The 19652-nt window shown below is 39.5% G+C and overlaps 1 protein-coding gene across 1 annotated transcript in view; it reads right to left on the bottom strand.

The window, feature by feature from the left end:
• Nucleotides 1–6354: 6354 nt before the first annotated feature.
• The window catches only part of spon1a (spondin 1a), a 65330-nt gene continuing 52032 nt past the window's right edge, over nt 6355–19652 (bottom strand). The window contains exons 8-16 of the mRNA XM_018668053.2: nt 18272–18473; nt 15313–15453; nt 13975–14050; nt 13672–13854; nt 9691–9861; nt 9411–9578; nt 8873–9037; nt 7383–7646; nt 6355–7261 (exon numbers count right to left, since the gene is read on the bottom strand). Coding sequence (XP_018523569.1) covers nt 7098–7261; nt 7383–7646; nt 8873–9037; nt 9411–9578; nt 9691–9861; nt 13672–13854; nt 13975–14050; nt 15313–15453; nt 18272–18473 — 1534 coding nt within the window. The 3' untranslated portion in view covers nt 6355–7097. The remainder of the gene's footprint in view (nt 7262–7382; nt 7647–8872; nt 9038–9410; nt 9579–9690; nt 9862–13671; nt 13855–13974; nt 14051–15312; nt 15454–18271; nt 18474–19652) is intronic.

Genomic DNA, 19652 nt, shown 5'->3' with positions numbered 1-19652 from the left:
TCATTAGCATGTATATTATCATATATATAATACATATCAGATTACCAAAGTGGGAAAGGAGCAATTATATTAAGCTTAAATTCTTAAATTGCTTCATGATGATATTAGGTAATAGTTATATAATCATGCTGATGAGTGGACTGCCACATCCTGTAACTTGCACTGCTCTCAAAAACCAAACACATTTAGCTTCTTCATATTCAGTTATAGTAGACAAATGAATTCAATATAAATCATTAACACCCTCACCCAATTATACCTAAACATCATACAAATTCCTTTGAGATACTTTTTGGGAAGAACACACTTCAGTGTTTCAACTTTGATTCAGAGACAAAACCACCAAGGATTTATAGATGATCTACTTTCTTTCTCATTCCTTGTTCTTGAGGATCTTCTTTAGTTTAAATTTTTCCTCTGAACTCCTTGTATTGTACTAAGAACTGTCAGTCTTACCCCAATATCAGAAAGCCACACTTGTTCTTGCTTGGAATGCCAAAAAGCATAGTCGATGTAAGTGGTAACTGTTTAATACCCACCTCAACTTCTGATCAAGGAAGGAATTGAAAATAAAACCCTAGGGTGGCTGATGTTTTCAAAATGATGGTCTTTGGTATGCAAATCTGTAGTTACGATAAAGAGTTAAAACATGCAAAATCACAGTATGTTCCAGTGATCACATGCAGGAAGTTCTCTTAAGACCTTACCTCAAAAATTTCTTGGGACATGAGGAAAAATGGTAGAAACTTTGTGAGAGGAAATTCAGAGATATTTTCCCTTCTCCTGGGACAGTCTGGTGTGCAATAGGAGGCACAAGAAAAATGCAGGGAGGCAGGGAGGGCTAAATTGTTATCCACATTATCCACATATAGTGACATGGTGTGGATAAAACACCTCTCAGTGCAACACAATGTAACACGATATAACAATCAACAACCCCCAAAATGATCATAGTGTCAAACCAACTCCTCTCTTAAAAAGTTGGAACAGAAACTATAAATTAGAATCTTTCGAGTTTAAAGTTAGTGTTTATTGCGGGGCTGTAGTACTACACTGCATTAGCTTTTCTTGTTTGTGACTGGACAAATCCCAAGTCGATTGTTTATATGCATATGACGTCAGTGAAATGCAGCTGGACCTGGAAATTACGGGAAGGTTATTATTGAGTATCAAAAGTTGTTCGTAATATAAAAGGAGATTTCTTGTTGTGAAGACTGGCTGAGTGATGAGACATAAGGCGTTAAGGAGTTAATGTTTAGATTTGTGTTAGTGTTCAGTTGTCCAGTGTTACACTGGTGGCAGTGGCTTTGTGGACTGCTAACTTTGGAGTGAAGAGCTAAGTGCCTGTGCTACAACCAATGACTGTAGGCTACAACAGCACCCGCTTTTTCTCATCCTTACTGTGGACTGCTCCTGTTACCAGCTAAGGCTAAGCTTGTGACTTGGTGGATGCACTCGCTGGTGTCACAAGTGACACTCTGGACTCAGTTGGCTCAGTCTCAGTCAATTTAAGCTTTGCCCACAAGTCAAGTCAAGTCAATTTTATTTATATAGCGCCAATTCACAACAGAAGTTATCTCAAGGCACTGTATATATAGAGCAGGTCTAGACCATACTCTTTATACACAAGCCAATGACATATGCTTCTCAAATTGTTAGAAACGGTACTAAACTGCTGATTTGGGGCTAGGATTTTCTGGTTGCTAAGAGGAAAAGAAACATACAAATGTTCTTATAGTAGATGACAAAGTAGTGCCACTGGTTAGTCCACATCAGTATGTCCCTAAACTAACTAATGTTACAGTATCTTACAGTTCCAGCTATGTCAGTTATGGTCATCACTGCCAAACTAAATGTACCACCTAAAGGACTGGTCCCTCTTCACAGTGCAGGAATGTTTGAGCCACACTACACTAATCATTCACCTACTGGTTTTGTATGAACTGGCAAAAGCTGAACAGAGTTCCATCTATCTGAAAGTAGCTAATCCCTCTTGACCCTCCCTAAGGACATCATGTTACATTGTAGCAGTCTGATAGGAACTTATCATGCCACATCTGGCAGCAGCAAAGATGAGCACACTATGATGGAAAGTTCTGTCTGTAATGTCAACATTCAGATGCCTTTTATGTCCAAGCCACCTATGCTGCCTGATATTTCAAACCCTGACCTCACAAGTATGTAACATCAGAAACTGAAAGACACTTTAAATTCATTTTCAGATGTGTTCAGTCAACACTCACATGACTTTGGAAGGACACACACACTGGTCACACACAAAATTGCAACCAGCTCTGAAACTCCTATTTCAACCACCTCTCCTTCTATGAAAGCAGATATCCACAAAGCTCAGGATCTCACTGAGGACAGTACAAGCCCCTGTGGTCATAGTGAAAAAAGAGATGGCATATACAGATTTTGTGTTGATTTCAGAAAAAGCTGAACTCAGTTACCATCACTGATGCACATCCTCTCTCAGGAGTTGATGATAGTTTGGATGTCAGGTTCTTGGTTTTTCCCTCTGTTATGAACATGTGAAGTGGATGCTTCGCAAGTTGAAATGTATCCTGCAGACAGACCAAAAACAGCCTTTACAACAGGTGATGAAACTCAGTCCTAAGAAATGTCAGTTTTGCATATCTGCAGTCAAGTTTAGAGGGTAGTTGATGGACTGGCTGTGAACCCAGTCAGCAGCCACCATTTATGTGAGTAGCCCATTCCAAGATCACTTACCAATGTATCAGCTGTTCTGGGATCTTGCTCTTATTCTAGATGTTTTGCATTCACTCTTCACAGACTCTGACAAAAACATTTCATTTGAATGGACTGAAGAGAACTCAACTGAATTTTAGACACTAAAATATGCACTCACCACCGTCCCCAATGATGGCATTTACCCAACTTTCATCAGGCTATAGCTATGCAAGTAATGGTCTGACTTGCACAGATAAGAAATAGTCAACATATGACAGAGAACTCTGGGCTATTGTCTGGTCATAATTTCAGACACTGCTTGAGTTGTACACCATTTGTAATCATCACTGATCACCATCCACTCCAATCCAGTCACCAGAAGACTGGATGTCATGCATTACCCCACAGGATGACAAAGTCATTGGGCATTGGAGTTGGATCCGTATCACTGCACAGTAATACAGAGATGGAGAGAAACACAAATGCTGACATTAGAATTTCTCTCTTTCTTAGAATTTGTTCATCCTGAGTCCTGTGTGATTCATCTGTGACACACAACCTTGTTGCTAAAAGGGAATAATTACATTTTTGACATTCTCTTTAGGCTGTCTTTGAACAAAATTGTGTCTGTAGACTGTGCCCCTACAGTTACTACAGATGATCAGCAAAGACACACAGATTGGATCTCCATGAATCACTGAGATGTTACACGATCTAGAAGGTAAATGAATTGTATTAATAAACATAGCCGTGTGGTGTAGCCACTAGCCAGTATCTTAGATTACAATTGAATAAGGCAGACATGATTCTGATAACAAATGATATATGTAAACTTTGAATTAGGTGTACACAGTAAGTTCTCTGCAGTGGTGGTAGAAGTGTTCAGTTCACTGAATACAAGTAGAAGTACCAATACCACAATAATACAACAAAAAAAAAAAAATGTACTCCATTACATCTAAAAGTCCTGCATGAAAAGTCATCAGATAAATCTGACAGACGTCATGAGATGATTATTGGGACACAAAAGAAGAAAAACAAAGTTCTGATTCACAAATCTGTTTCAGTTTTTGGAATTTATCTTTAATCTTTAATTTTTGGTAAGATATTGGTTCATTTGAAGTTAAATAGAAAATAAGCTGTGTTTGGAGAGGAAAATCACTGTATTGTGAAGCTTTTAACAACTCTGACATCTGAAATGTGACCCTGACTACACACTGGTTTTTGTAAGATGTCATATTCCAAAAATGTTAGAAACCACTGGTTTAATCTGTAACAATGTGTTGTTTTTAAAAGCTTGTTATATTATCACTCTACCGCTATGTCCAATGTGGACATGGTTGTCCTACCTGTTATCAAATAAGTCAAGTCAGTAAACAAGTATGCATGGTAGTATCTTTCCACAGTTTAAAATGCTTTCTGTCATTCTCCATGGCAGTCACAGGTGACATTTCCATCAGGCAAGGCAAAAGGAGAAGCCCTTGTGCACCAGACACATCAGCTTTTCATACTCTCTACAGTAAAGAGCTCTCTTTCAAAGCAACTTGTTGAAAGTTAATCAGTCAGATGTTGGATGGATGGAGTTAATGTTAGCAAGCTAGGTAGTGAGCTAGCTAATTAATTCACTCAAGTGAAAGTAGCTGCCATCCGGTGTCGCAACAGACGGCAGCGGTTTAATGTAGCGTGACCTCCATAGACTGTATATATATTTTTATATACAGTCTATAGTGACTTCACAGGAGCAGTTGGTCAGATGATGCAAAGCAGAACATTGGAGTTGCTGGAATACCACTGCCTTGATCTGTTAATTGGTTTGTGTTGCTGTGTTTGTTTGTGCTATTACCTCTGTAAATGATCTGAATATGTCCTCCACCACTTAAAGCCACACACTACACAAACATGTATAGGCCTATCCAACTCCACTTTCCACAGCATTTGCTTTTGCCTCTTTAGTAACAAACGAATTTTGGTAATCAATAAAAGCTTCTTGTGATTGGTCTGATCCATTTGAGCAGCTATAAATGACGCAAGGCATGGGCAGAGGCCCTGTGCTTCTGCTTCCTGTGTAGAGAATCACTTCCAGATTGTAATGTTGTTTTTGTTGTTGTTTTCAGTTGCAGTGCTCTGACCTTCAGGGCCAGTGCATGTTTGATCAAGATGCAAAATTTAAAGTTGTACTATATTAGAGACAGATGATCCATGTTTGATGAGTTTTATAGATATTGTAAAACCTCTCATACATAAACCCACTGTATCCTGCTTCCACCGCAGTGTTGTGCCTGAAGCATTTTTGTAAAAAGGATAGGATGTTGCAATAACCTACAGTACATGAATCTTGCCTTCCAAAGATTTTGAGGCACAAAAAAACAGTCAATCAAAAAGGTGATGGATCCGCTGGATTCTAAAAGATGCTGCCTATCCCTTGTGGCAGCGATGTTTCAGTCACCCATCCCCAACATCATGGACCTTTTTTGTTTTTGTTTTTTTCTCACTGGAACTGAAACCTGAAGTTCAGTGAGAAACAGGATAAATGAGGAATAAGTTGGAGAGTTCAGCTTTTATGTCAGCAGTGTGGCCTGCCCCCAGAATATAAATATTCATAAATGTGTCCACAGACAGAGGAAGCTCATTATAATATCACAGAGACATGGAAGGGCTACTTGCATAACTGCATCTTTGAGTTGATTTCCAGTCTGAGTCTGATCTTCGTACTGCAGCTGGGCTACATAACCACCAGCCACTGCACTAGACTGGATGAGGTCTAGAGGGTTTTCTAATCAGACTACACACAAAGATAAACACACATACTTCAACCTTTTCTTTTTTTCTTTTTCTTTTCTTTTTTTTTTATTTGTAAACCATGCACCTCCTGTTACAGTCTGCAGAGTCATTTTGTGTTTTAACAGCTCAATCACGCCTGTAATAATTCCCCCTCCATGTTTCTATCGCCTGTGAAGTGTGTAGGCTTCCCCCATGTGTGGTTGTGTTGGCATGGAAACAGGAATGGCATTGTGATGTGTGTATTGAATTTTTCACCCCTGTCCCCTGAGCTCCACAGTGAGGAAAGCCTGACACTATCCCCTCCCCCCTCCAATTACACCAGAGAGGAGGGGTGGGGGCAGATTCTTTCATGGTTTCAGAGCCAGAACATGTATGTAAAAACTCCTTTGCTTTCCATCTCCAATCTGTGTGAGAGTGGACCTTCTCTGTGGAGTAACAAAACCTTTGAATGTGCTTCCGTTTGTGTCATTAGTGTAAAATTATTTTCTTGTTCCACCGCCTTTGACTGGAAATTGTACTCCTGTATGAATGATAAGGTGCTGCAAATGATCCTAATCAGTTTCAGGCAGTTTTCCAAGTGTTATTTGCATACCAAATCACCACACAAGGATAAATAAATGGATCTGTTATTTAGAATTTCTCCATTCCATTCATCACACTGCCCCCTTGTGGCTATTATGGATCTGTGATGAGAGGTTGTGCCAAGCAAAGGAATAAGTCAGCTGGTACAGCATGACACTGGAACAGGCAGCCTGAGGAATGAATTTCTTTATAAAATGCAAAGCTAGTTACCGCCATCTAGTGGCAGAAAAAGTTTAAACCACCACCTGCCCACATTACACCATAATCCCCCGCAAATAAAAAGACAGATCCAGGTGACAAGTTGTCACATTTACTTTTATTGTAAAGGTGATATTATTCCAAAATATTAATATGTTAGAGGAACAGAGATAAAGAAAAGGAAGGGAAGACATCTAGAAAACATCTACACAAGACTTTGGTAAGAATCTTGGGACACATTCTTATCAAAAAATTCCACAGCAAAAAAATAACAAAATCTTCTAATAATGCTCCAAATCATACAGATCTCAATCATGGTGACTCTACATGTACAACAATATAGCTGGGTAAAAAGTCAACTGGGCATTGTGTGTCCTAGAAACAACTGAACAATTGAAGGCATATAAAACACTGGAATGGCTGGGCACCTGTGCTTTAAAGTCTGGAATACACTGTACTCTACTTAAGGATACCACAAGATATAACAGTTCTTTATCTTATTATTAAATCAATTTATATTTCATAATTATATTTTTCAAGATATATTATACCACAACAAGTTTACAGTAATCTTGCAAAAGAGTCGTATGTATCAGAGCTAGTTTGAAAGCACAGATGAATCAGGCTAGTTTAAATCCAGAGAGATCTTGTAGTTCATCTTATCTTGACGACAACTGACCTGAGCTCTGGATTTAACCAATACAGATTCAAGTATGTGCCATTTCAGCCCTAAACAGAGTGCATTGGATCATTGTGCAACAGTGTGCCATGCCCTGTTCTCTTCCCAGCCCCCTCCACCCCCTTCCTCCTGTCCACATCAACCCCCATTCCCCTACTCCTTCCTAGCAGGGGTGCACATTACAAGCCCTGATCTCCTTCCTGTCCTTGCAGCTTGACAACTGGGCAGTCTTAAACTTTTGCTTCACCGTCATGAGCCGTTCTTGGATACCTCCACCACACAGCTTGGTACATTCTGTCCAACTCGACCACGGTCTCATTTTACAACCTAAAGAAAGAAATCAGGAAAAAGGAAGAGAGAAATTATGTGTATGCCTCTAATGTCTTTCTTTTTTAAAAATAATCTGTATGGTGTTTTAGTTCTGTATGAAACAAGGGCAGATACCAACCTGGGTGCTCAGAGGCGACCTCAACTCTGGCTTGTTTGCTCCTTCGCTTTTCACGCTGTTCAGTCTTGCGTTGTTTCCTCTCATTGCTGTTGGCCCGGTTGCACTTCCTGATCTTACACTTCTTCCTCTGGATGGTTTCAGGACAGGTGTCTCCTCCAAACTGCGGCTCCAGCTTCACCATGCGAGTCCGGATCGTATGACCCTTCCCACAGGACTTATTGCACTCTGACCACTCGGTCCACTCTGACATGACACAGTCTATGGCTGAGGAGGCCAAATTGGACAGAAAGAGACAGGTTCAGAGGAAGTTGTGGCAGAGTAGAAAACTGACCTAGGAGTTTTAAGTGATGAAACAGGAGGATAAACAGTGAAGACAAAGTAAGGTATAATGACTGATGCAGATGACACAGTCTTGATGAATCATACTTTGTGACTTTTTGATGCAATGTCCTGTGCACGATATGTCATGCATTATATATAAATCCTTGTCTAGGGAATTTAGTGCATTTTATCTCAGATTATACAGTGGCACCTCAGAGAATACTCTTCTGTTTTGCCAGAGGGTGTGATTTGTTTTCACATAACTACATGTTTCTTATGTAGCATCCTGCTGTTAACTCATAAAAACTGACGTGAAGAAAATACATAAAATATGTATATCAGTAATTGTATGCCCTTTTGGACAAAAAACATATTAGATTGTGTTTCTCCTGGCAGGTTCACAGTTTTTGGTTGGTTTGGCAACAGCTTCTCCTGCCTCCTGGTGTAGTCAAGTATTATTTATCTCAAGATAGTTGGATAAAGACAGCAACACATTTCTATTTAAAGAGAACTGTACTGCTTAAAAATAAGCCTCTGTTTAATGCCTTGTTTTTTGATAACAACGCAGCTCCTCGTGGAAAATCAGTTGCATGATTTAACAGAGAAAAACAAAGACAGTTAATAAAACATATATCCAAACCAATACAGTTTTTCTTCAAAGCCAATACAATACTTTTTTTTTTTAAATAAAAAACACACAGATCCTGTGAACTTGTTTTTCAGGGAATTGTGTAGTGAGCAAGTCATTTTACATTCCTTTCAATGAGGTCTGCAAGCTCTCACTAATCTCAAAATGTTTAATTAAAAATAATTAATTATATTAAATGACTGTTTTCATCCCTTCTTAATGCTAAGCCTCTCATTAAAAACTTTTCATGTCTGTTGAGTCATCTGCTGTACTTGACAGGAGTTTTAATTCCAGCTACAATGTAAATACAGCACATGAACTCATCTGTTACCTCTCGTATACACTACCAAGATAAAGTCAAAATTACTGTCAATTTGGAAGAGGTGCATAGGACAGAGGTAGTTGACTTCCTTTCTCTGCCCTGTGTGTACATCAGCATCAAGACACCAGGTTGCGTAATGAAATCATTACTTTCCATAAATTATATAAGTGAATAGAGGTACGGCATGCAGGCACATAGATAGGGATGGTTATTACTTACGACACTCTGGTAGCATGCACTTTTCCACCTGCTCCAACTCTTCTGTGCACTCTCCCAGCTCCACGGGGGACTTGAGCATGCGCTGTCGTGTCCTCAAACCCTTCCCGCACGTCACGCTGCAGTCGCTCCAGTCAGACCATGGGGTCAGCATGCATGGAATCGTGTCTATGTACAACAGGAGTCTCTCAGTAACAAATATGTCTAGTAAATTGACATAATATGATAGTATAAAATGGTCATATATGTGTTAAACATCTAGACTAGAATGGAACAGATCAGATTAGGATTGTGTTTTGATTTTCCTTCAAATTATACTGTTAAAGAGTAAAATCTGAAATAAATGTTCTTCGTTACTTGTTTTCAAATCACACAATTGCTACAAGTGAACCATTTGTAAGATTGTCTTACAGGGCTACTTAAAGCGATCTGCAGTTAGGCTACGGCCTGCTTTTGCTCTGTTGCTTAATGGGACAATTTTGTAGATTTCTAGTGTAGGAGGTGTCAGGATAGTTGTGGTCCTGAAAATGCTGCTACTCACGACATTCTGGCATCATGCACTTCTCCACTTCTAACACCTCTGCCCCACAAATGGAGCCATCTGCAGGAGGCATCTTCACCATGCGCTCTCTCCTCTTCATGCCAAGACCACAAGTAGCACTGCAGACATCCCATTCACCCCACTCTGTAACCAGGCAACTGCTGGGAGCTAATGCCAAAAGGAAAGGCAGGGTGAACCTACAGTGCTATTTACTGTACATTAAAGCTATAGTGTGTCAGTGGAGAAGTTTGACAAATGGAACGAAGAAGGGAAAACCTACAGCATTCCTCATTAACCACACAGTTTTCTGTCTCCTCTGTGGGCAGGGTGCAGACTGAGCCATCGTCGGGGAACTGCTTAACGTACCGCTCCCGGGAACGTGTGCCCATTCCACAGGACATGCTACATGGAGACCAGGTGATCCACTCTGACATCATACAGGTGGAAGCATCTACAGAGTCAGAGGCCAAAGGGGAAGATGTCAGCAAGCTTCAAGAGAGGTCAGTGATTTTGGTAACTGACAAAGATGAACTATAACAGCTTTCAACAGCTTGTTGCATTGGTAAATCGTTCTCTATTTGCTGCACCAGGGTGCAACACAGAGCTTGTTTTGTCATTTTCAGAGTTGTTGAGCAGCTCTGGGTATTGATATACGGGTTATCAATACTCGTCAGTGTTCAGCACACACAAAATTTTGTTGTCTTATTGGGTTGAACTTTGTGGAACTGCTCTATCCTGTTTTCAGTTGTGTTTGTTGTTGTCTGAGTCTGATATGCAGTCAATGGCTGTGAGATTCCTCTGTTACCTTTATAGCGTGCGCCATGTTGTGTACTGCTGTAGCGCCTTACCACATGAAGCTTTGTTGTTGCTGTGGTCAACACTGATGTTATTTGCATCTAACTAGATTTCTGCGAGACAAATCACTGGTGATTTTTTTGTCATTATCTGACATTTTCTGAAACTTTAAGTGCTTCACACAGTACTCATGTATTCCTAAAGTATATATACTGTAGATACATTACCTGTTTAGATGTATATAAGAATAGACTACCTTTTATTGAACCAAATTAAACTTAAGACATTAATTAAACTTAAAACATTAATTGTTCTTGCACAAAATAAACATACATACCCTTCTAAGTTATTTACAGATGATGGTTCAAGCATACAGTGACACCTCATTGACTAAGATAATTGCTTTTCTATGCTACTGTCATTACTTTACTATTTTTTTTACTTATTACACAATACTCATGTGTTCTTCTTATTTTACCTACACAAACATTTGAGCAGGAAAGCAAGGTCAAGTAGTGATACACAGCTGCAAGTTCTGCTCAAAAAAGCAGTGGTTACTAAAGAGAAAACAGAGACTGTAGTTTTTCGTCTAGGAGGAAAGAAACTTTGCTCGCAATTAACAGTGCTATCTTAGCAAATTAAAAAAGCACAGGAAAGAAATGTTGGTGTGATCATTAGATCATTGACTACAATCTAACTTTCCAGCTGCATATAAGGAATGTAAATGAAACAGCACACTAATTTCTAAACATACAAAAAAGTAACATCTACTACCTGAGATATAGAGACGATTGTGCTAGCTTTAAACAGCCCACTGACTAAAACTTTCTCCCACAAATCCCTGGTAGAGCCGTCAGATCTCTCTACTGCACATTGAGATCTAGGGACAGAAAATCTCACTAAAACACTCACCATGCAACAACACTGCCATTCCACTGCCTTCGTTATTTTGAGTTAATAAACATTTCCTTTTTGACTCTGATGGACTGTCTAAGTTGGTTGTGATACCCCTCTAACTGATATTGTCTCTTAATGTAAAGCTTTGAGCTACACATCTTGTATAGATGGTGCCGTGTAACAAATAATAATAATAACAGTACATACTAATCTGTATTTGATATTGTTTAGTGAATCCAGTCTGCTCATCTGTTTGTTTTGAGAGCTCTAATGCTTTTTACACTCTTCTTCATCATGTGTTTGATCCTAATTGAAACAACACACAGTCACAGCTACAAGAAGGCAGGGATGCAATTAGTGTAAGCTTATGAAAAATGTCCAGGTTCTGCAACACATAAATCAACAGATTTTCTTTCTTGTCAACACACATGTGGGGAACAGACGGGGAACAGGAAAAAATAAGTCTTAGATGTAGGGGATTATCTACTCTCATTTATGCTTGTTATTTTAAATTAGGGAACACATGCAACTCAAATGAATGTCATTGCCAGCTCTTCTTCACTTTTCTGTTTAGCGCCACCTGCAAGAATGATGATAGTGTGAACAAAAAGTCTGGTTTACCTAACAATACAGATAAAACTATTTCTCCTGTTTCTCTTCTCAGAAAAGGTTGTTGGCTGAGAGTGTGACCTCTTACATACAAAAGAATTACACAGACAGAAGAATGAATTTTAACTAATAATGAAGCTCCTGCTGTAATCTAACCAGTAATTGGGGCTCAGTAGTTTGTCACTGTATGCATGCTATATATCCAGGGGTGAAAATTCAAGATTGTAGGCAAAAGCATGGTGAAATTCTACAACTCTACTAAGCCCAATATTATAAATAAATTCATGTTCAAGTTTGTTGAGAGAAACTATGCTCTCACGCCACATACAAAGTTACATATTCATGTGATTTTGTTATCATTCAATTATTAGTATAGCATTTCACAGACAGCAAACTAGCATCTTTTAGATCTATGTTATAATTGCAAAATGTCCACCAATACCCAATAGCAACAGATGGCACAACTTTTGAGTATTAAAAGATCTGTTCACCCAAACACTGTTCCTCACAGTAATCTGCAGATTGTGCACACTACACCCACCAGCTGTCTCTCTCTGAGCAGTAATGGCTGTACACGCTGGCAAGATGAACATTTGTGATGACATGAAACTACATATCAGCATACACCTTGTACCCTTGTTGTGACAGATCAGATAGTGAGGGGCATTGTACAATAGTCTGTGAAAAGTCAAGAGTAAAAGGGTAAAAAAAAATCTGGAAAAAAAATCAGCAATTATTATTTGGACATGTAACTGGTAATTGATTAATAAAGACCCATAATTACTAATTTTAATAATTTTGAGAGTGTTACACATGACCCAGTATAACTTCAGCTCATGCAGGGGGTTAAAGCTGTCACTGATAAATACTAAGACAGTGACATTAATTGTTGTGTTGGCTCTGTGCTCCAGTTCACAGGACAGCAAAGTTGAATTTCCAGCTTTCATCTTTAATTTGAGGGTGTTTACAGATCAGATAAGATGAACGACGTAGGAATTACAGCCAATTTTAATCATAGACATCCATAGTTACAGTATGCCAAGATGTTATTTTCATGCCGTTGATGTGTGAGGGCAGTCTGCCAGGCTACACTGAGGGAGGACGACAGTGTGCATGTGTTACGGGCACCCACAGAAGGAGGCAGGAGTTACTTACCCAGCACATGTAATTGAAATAGCTAAGCAGTAGGGTTTGGCAAAGGAACAAGTACACTAGGTGTGAGGCTGAATCTATGACTGACGGAATTTTTTTGGCTGATTCTCAAACACTATTTATTTGACTCCTTTTTTAAAATCCCATTTTATTTCATTCTATTTCATTTTCTATATTTTTTCTTGGTTGATTTTATTTAACTCTAGTGCTGAAGTGTTTTAATCTTTTCCCCTGTAAAGCATTTAAATTATTTATGTTAAATGTTTATTATAAAACATCCATATTTGAATCATAAACTGACTGACCCCAAGGAGAGAGAAAAGATACATAAAGGCAGGAAATGAAAAAAGAGAAAATAAACCTTGAACCACCAGCAGACATTATTTCCTGAGTGAATTGCTGTTAACATCTCAGGAAATATATTTAACGGCCTCATGCAATTTAATTTGACTTGCCATTAAATTTAAAAGGCTGCCATACAAACAAAGTGCTCTCCTTCACCTCTATTCTGTTCTAATTTAATAGCTGCAGTAGAATGGTACCTTGGATATTATCGATGGCCCTACAACAAAGGCTGGTTTTAAAACATGCCCTCACTTTTTAGGTTGTCACATTAATGGATGCAGTAACCCTAAAACTTCAATAAAAATTATCAAAGAGATTAAAAATCCTCATAAAGGGACTTTAGTGGATGCTGAACCTTTAGAAAACACTAATTAATACAGACTTCTTTTACGTCATCATCTGTAAAAAGGTTTTTGCTTTCCTGGCAAACACTGTGACCTTTGGTCTTAAGATAGATACTCACCCTCATCACTGCATCCAGGACCCATGCAAGGCTCAAAATCCTGGGTGTGGGGGCAGGGAACACTGAGGTCCAACTGGGCCTTCAGCATTCTCTGCCTCATCCGCTTGCCCTTTTCACAAGTGGCTGAGCTGCAGGCGGACCATGGAGACCAGTTGGAGTAGATGCACGTCTCTGGGGTATCATCTGCAGGATGGTAAAGGGAAACAAGATATATAATGATATAGTATAACAGCATACCGCTGTTAACTATTCTTTAATGTTGTGTAAAAGCAAGGAAGAGAAAAATAGAAACTGGATCCAGACCTTCCTCTTTCTCCTCCTGGGCAATATCTGCTACAATATCATCCACATTATCCGGCACAATGTTGCACTGTTCGCCCTGTGGACACACAGATAAACAGGGATGTCGCAACAACACTCCACGGCTCTGCATTTGTTTCTGCTTTCTCATAATCCATCTATTTGCCTCTGAGAGCTACTGTATCAGAAAGACTGGCAGCGAAGTCCCCACATCTGCCTCTAGATGCCACTAAAGGATTGCTAACTTTTTATCCCTTTCTGGTTTGCAGCCAGAGTTTCCCCACCGATCAAATTATAATTATAAAAAGTTTATATTTCATAGAGAGTGAATTTCAATACCTGTCATAAATGTTTTAATTCACTTGTTTGTTTGTTTTTTTTTTCAATGCTTTGCTCAGTTTTCTTTTAGTAGTTGCATCACATCACATCTAGGGTATCATGTAATTTAATATTCTTGGTATATGTAAACTTTGATACTGACAGTGATGGGTCAAAATATTACCTAATGTAGCACTATGAGACTAATTTAGTGGTTATTAGCACAACGTTTTAAGTGAAGAAATATGAATATTCCATTTTTACAATTATACCTTTCTGTACCTACTCTGACATAGAGTTTTTGAAATTTGACCAACAACTGACATTTGATGTATTTTACAAGTTTATATTTCATTTCTGTTCAGATTGGAATTCAGCAGAATTGCTGACAGGAATCCCAAAGGGTATGGACTTTTTTCACCAACTGCTCTGTTGATGGATAGTGACAAAGAAAAGGTTTCCCTCCCTCCCTGTTTCTGCTTTTGAAACATTTAAAGGCATTTCTACTTACTCTACAATAATGGCGCGTGGCATCTTAACATCTGGCATCTTTTAATCTGTTCAGATTCTATGTCAGTCATATTTGCCTTATTAATCAGTCTAGCAGAGAATCGATAAGGGCTGAGCGTGAACTCAGAATGCATACAGAGGAGGCAGAGAGCTGAGATGAAGGTAGAGGGAGATCACCTCAAAATACAAATAAAGCAAAGGAATCAGTGAGTGGAAGAAGTAGAAAAAACAACTTGCTCAGAAAAATTTAAAATAGAAACTCAGTGCCTTTTCTTTTTGTTTATTGCTTGTCGTGAAGCAGTTGGCACTGTCCTGTGCTGTTATTTGCACAATACATGTAAAGAGAACAAACATAAGAGTTATTAATTGTGTGACCATCTGATCATTTATCTTTATCTGATAAAATATACTGTCATAATGACATTGCCTGCATCATCATCATTATCCAATCAAAGCTGACAAGTATTTGTATTTAGACTAAGATCTGACTGACTGGTATGAGAGCAGACTGACCTTTCTGGCGATGCGTTCCACCACTACCCTGGCCACAGGAGTGATAGCGCCCCCCTCAGGATCATAAAAAGGGCTCTGAGGATGATCCAGACTGGTCAGGGGACGGATCTTGTCCTGGGGAACGGTGGGCTTGTTGGGAGACTAAAAGGAGCCCACAGAAAGACAAAGAAAGAGATAAAAGCACATGGGCCATAAAGCCATCGAGCACAAAGTCACTCAAAGTTACCCAAGTCACACAAAGGACGACTCTCAGTCGGAAAGCAGCTGTGGAGGAGCACTGTAGTTTATATGGGAGATGCTCTTATTAGTCAACAGTAAAGGTCTGCCAGCATGGGGTTGATAGAAGCACCACCGCCAGAGGCTGTCTGGAGACAGAAGACCAGCTCATCATTCACCCCCCACTGTGGCCACCCAGGAAAAAAAAAAAAAAAAAAAAAAACACAGGGTGAGAGTGCTACTGTTTGTGTTTGTGAGAGAGAGAGAGAGGAAGACAGGGAGAGGGCTAACGAGTGGCCACTAATTAAAAGATACAGTAAAAGTAATGGCACAAAGCAGGGATCTCATTACTCTGTTACAAGCTTGTGCCTTTAACAACTCTGTAACAAAGAGCCAAAGTCCCACCCCACCACCAGAATAGCCACTGTTTCACTATTCTCCTCTGTGCAATGTATTTTTGGACAGAGGGTTTCTTTCACTGATTTTTCGGCAAAGCTCTAACTTGATACTTGGATGTTCTATCCTTATTCTTCACTAAATGGCTTGTGCAGTTTTAACAAAGATATGGCAATATTCATTTAACATGTACATCTTTTAGATTTTAATTGTGCACAACTTGTAGGAGTCTCTTTGTTTTATTGAAAATTGTGTATGTGGGCAAACTGAGCATTACAGTGTAAACCTGAGATTCAAATTACTCTACACCACATGCTGCAGGCAACTATAGCAGGAACACTTGATACATGATGATTCTCAGGCAGGTTCTCAGATTATAAGGAGAAAAGACTTTTTTCTCTGATTTCTGGGTGGGTTAACTACTCCAGATGAAAGCATAAGTCACAGAGATGTGAATCATATCTGCATGTACAGATTTGACAATGAAAAAGTATGATTCTGGCACTAATTGCAGCAATCTGGCACTGAGGGTTTCTAAGTACCTTAATTGCCTCCATGAGCTGTGTCATGGCCACTGCTGCAGCTCTAACTGCTGGCTGTGTTGATAAGTGGACCAAATCAATGGGTCAAACTACAATAATTAACTTCCCGTTGTTTTGAGAAGACCTGTCCCTTTCACCTTACGTATCCTTGCCTTACCTCTCTTCTGTCTCCAATTCGCCTCAGAAAACCCCTGCTGTACACAATTCATATTCTGCACTTTCTGTTTACTCAGATTACTTCAGATGTTTTCCTGTGGCATGTTTTTGCTGTTAAGGCTTATAGAAGTGTCGAAAAATGAATGTATCAGACTATACAGCAGATTGAGTTTGCGATTAAAAAATAGAAAATACTAGTGGAAGGAACACACTCCCTTCGTCTCAAGCTCCTAACAGAGGAGATACTGTAGTGAGTTGAGTCATAATAGTCTAAGTTAAACAGAACACAAATTGAAAGTCCCTCAATATTCCTGCTGCCCTTACAGTCCAGTTTGATTTAGTACATGTGAGCCACAAAGTCTCTGTGAGTGTGTGTGTGTGTGTGCATGGGTGGGTGAGAGAGAGAGCAAAAAAGAGAGGAAGAAAAAGAGGAAGAGTGAAATTATTCCTGAAGCCGGCCAAAACAAGCAAGAGAGCACAGTTCAGTGGGTTCATCTGTGGAGCTCTGAGGGATCAGCCAAAGGTTTCACACATGTAGTCATAGAGTTCGCTCAAACATGTGCACACACAGTCTAATCTGTTAGTGCTGACTGGAGACACTGAGCACGCAGCAGACAGCACCTCAGGGGGAAGGCGGAGAGGGAAGACGTTTTAGGCTGTTAAAGGAGAATTGGATGGGTGATGACACCTGAATTGTTGCAAACGGGTAGTATGTGAACAGGTGAGAGAGGGGCTGATGGTGAATGTAAGCAGACAGGCAGATGAAGAGGAAGAGGTTGGTATAATGACAAGGTCAAAATGTGAGTGTGAAGGGAACACTGAGCTGATGATGAGAGTGAAGAGGAAGGTTATCCAGGGGGTAAAAGGTGGAGAGGATAACAGTTTGCAGAGGGCTATGATTGCTATGGGGCTGTGGAATTGTAACCTGAGTTGAGTCACATGTTCAGTACACGAGGGACACTGCTGTTGGTTTTAAACAATTATGACAGAGACTTCCTTCTCTCCACATTTTTTAAATTAAAATCACAAAATATTTGAATGACTATTGACAAGTAATATGCAAAATATACTTTTTAATTCTTATGATTATAAACAGTCTGAGGCCTTTCCAATGACTCCACTGAGGAGGTTTCTGGTTCAACTTCACCTACTTCCAAGGTGCAGGGAGAAGGGAAAAAGTCTAAAGAGGTCAAAACTCCAGCAACACTTGTAGTATATACAGAACAACTATATTGTTAGACCAACACATTTTGGCTTGTAGCCTTCATCAAGGTCATTCCTGATGATGATGATGATGATGATGACAATGAAACTTGTTGGTCTAACAATAAAGTTGTTCTATATATATTTTGAGTGTTGCTGGAGTTTTGGCCTCTTTAGATATACCCTGTGGTAAAAGGATATTTGAGTGAGAGAGTGTTTGCTTTCTTCACCACAAATACTGGAAATTAAAACCAGTTCTTGACCAATGTCTCACCCTATGAATTTGAAAAAGATAGAGCAGCCATTGTATATAACACAAACACATATGACAAAGAATGAAGATACATTCCAGATTTGTTTTACTATCAGAATGTGTGTTTGGGAGCAAATTGCCAAGGGGACCTAAGGCGTTATTTAGTTTAATTAATATGAAAATGCTTACTGACCTCATATGTCACTCCACTGTCAGTGCCTGCATCCCATGGGATCAGGTCCTGGACCACCCTCTGGGCCCAACCGCACTCCTTGGTACACAAGTCCTCAGCAGACAGACCCACATTCCAGTCTGGACTGGGCCCCAACATAGTCAGGAAGGACATGAGGTGACGGGTTCGGTCCACTGAGAATTCAGCCGAAGGGGCAGCCCGTCTGAGGAAAGAGCAAGAATGAGGCTTGAGTGAATAAAAGCAGTTCATAAGTATGAGTAAGAATGAGAAACGATGTTGGCTGCATCTCAACTGACAAGTGGGAACTTCTGCCAGATGTGACTCATAAAATGTGTCCTTCAGAAGACCTGAGGCTAGGCTCCACCTGCTCCACCTTAAACGAGACATCTAGCCTGAACAAAACCAAACCTAATGATGCACTTGGTCATTAGTCACACATTTCCAATTTTGACAGTCCTGAAATGGCCAACAAAGTGTAAACACAGGAAGGAAAACGAGGATGCTTTTCTGAAAACCTTTTTGTAGTGACGTCAGCCTGGCACCTATGATCAGGCTATCACAGAGTTCATAGTGGGAGAGAGAAAAAAAACATGAACTTGTACCAGGAACTGCACCAAGGTAAAAGTCACTGAGAATCATGACCTGAACCCCCATCTGCTATCCGACATATCTCCCCAACATCCAGTGATAAGAAGCAGATATAGAACTCCTCCCAAACCAGGGTCAAAGGTCACATGGCCAGCTCAGAAGAATAAACTGAACACCCTGAATGAACATCCTCCAAATCTTCATTAGATGCAACAAACTTTGTCTCTGCATTAAACTGTGCTTTTATCAAGAAAATAACATGGAAAGAACTATGCAGACGCAACCAGGGTCTTCTTCTTTATCTTTCTCTGCACCAGATCTTGTAAATGACATCACATACCAATGTTATCTATACCAATACTGCCCACGCTTCTACTTACTTTGAAACTATATGAAATAATTGTCTAACCATTCTGCAAAACAAATCATTTTATTGATCAAATGTTTACAAGTAGTTTGGTGAAAATCATAATTTTCTACGATATTCCTGGGCTGAGATGGTAATATGAGGAATTATTTCAAATATCTGTCATGGAACCATACCATGCCATCTATTGATCACATTTAAGTTTTATAATGCTCCTCACAGTTATTTGAGTCAAGCAAAGTCAAGTTAAGCCAAAGGAACAAAAGTATCTGAATACTCTGAATACTTTTTGATAATCCTGTGTTTTTATCCTGAAGATTTTTAACCATTTTAGAGTCATTCTGACTGACACCAGCCTCCTCTAAAGCTATCCAGCAAACGTTAAGTACATTGGGGGTTTATTTTTACTCAACACGCGAAAGAGGC

This window comes from Lates calcarifer, linkage group LG2 (genome assembly GCF_001640805.2).
Source record: "Lates calcarifer isolate ASB-BC8 linkage group LG2, TLL_Latcal_v3, whole genome shotgun sequence".
NCBI lineage: Eukaryota > Metazoa > Chordata > Actinopteri > Centropomidae > Lates > Lates calcarifer.
This window is presented reverse-complemented; position numbering and strand designations above follow the sequence as displayed.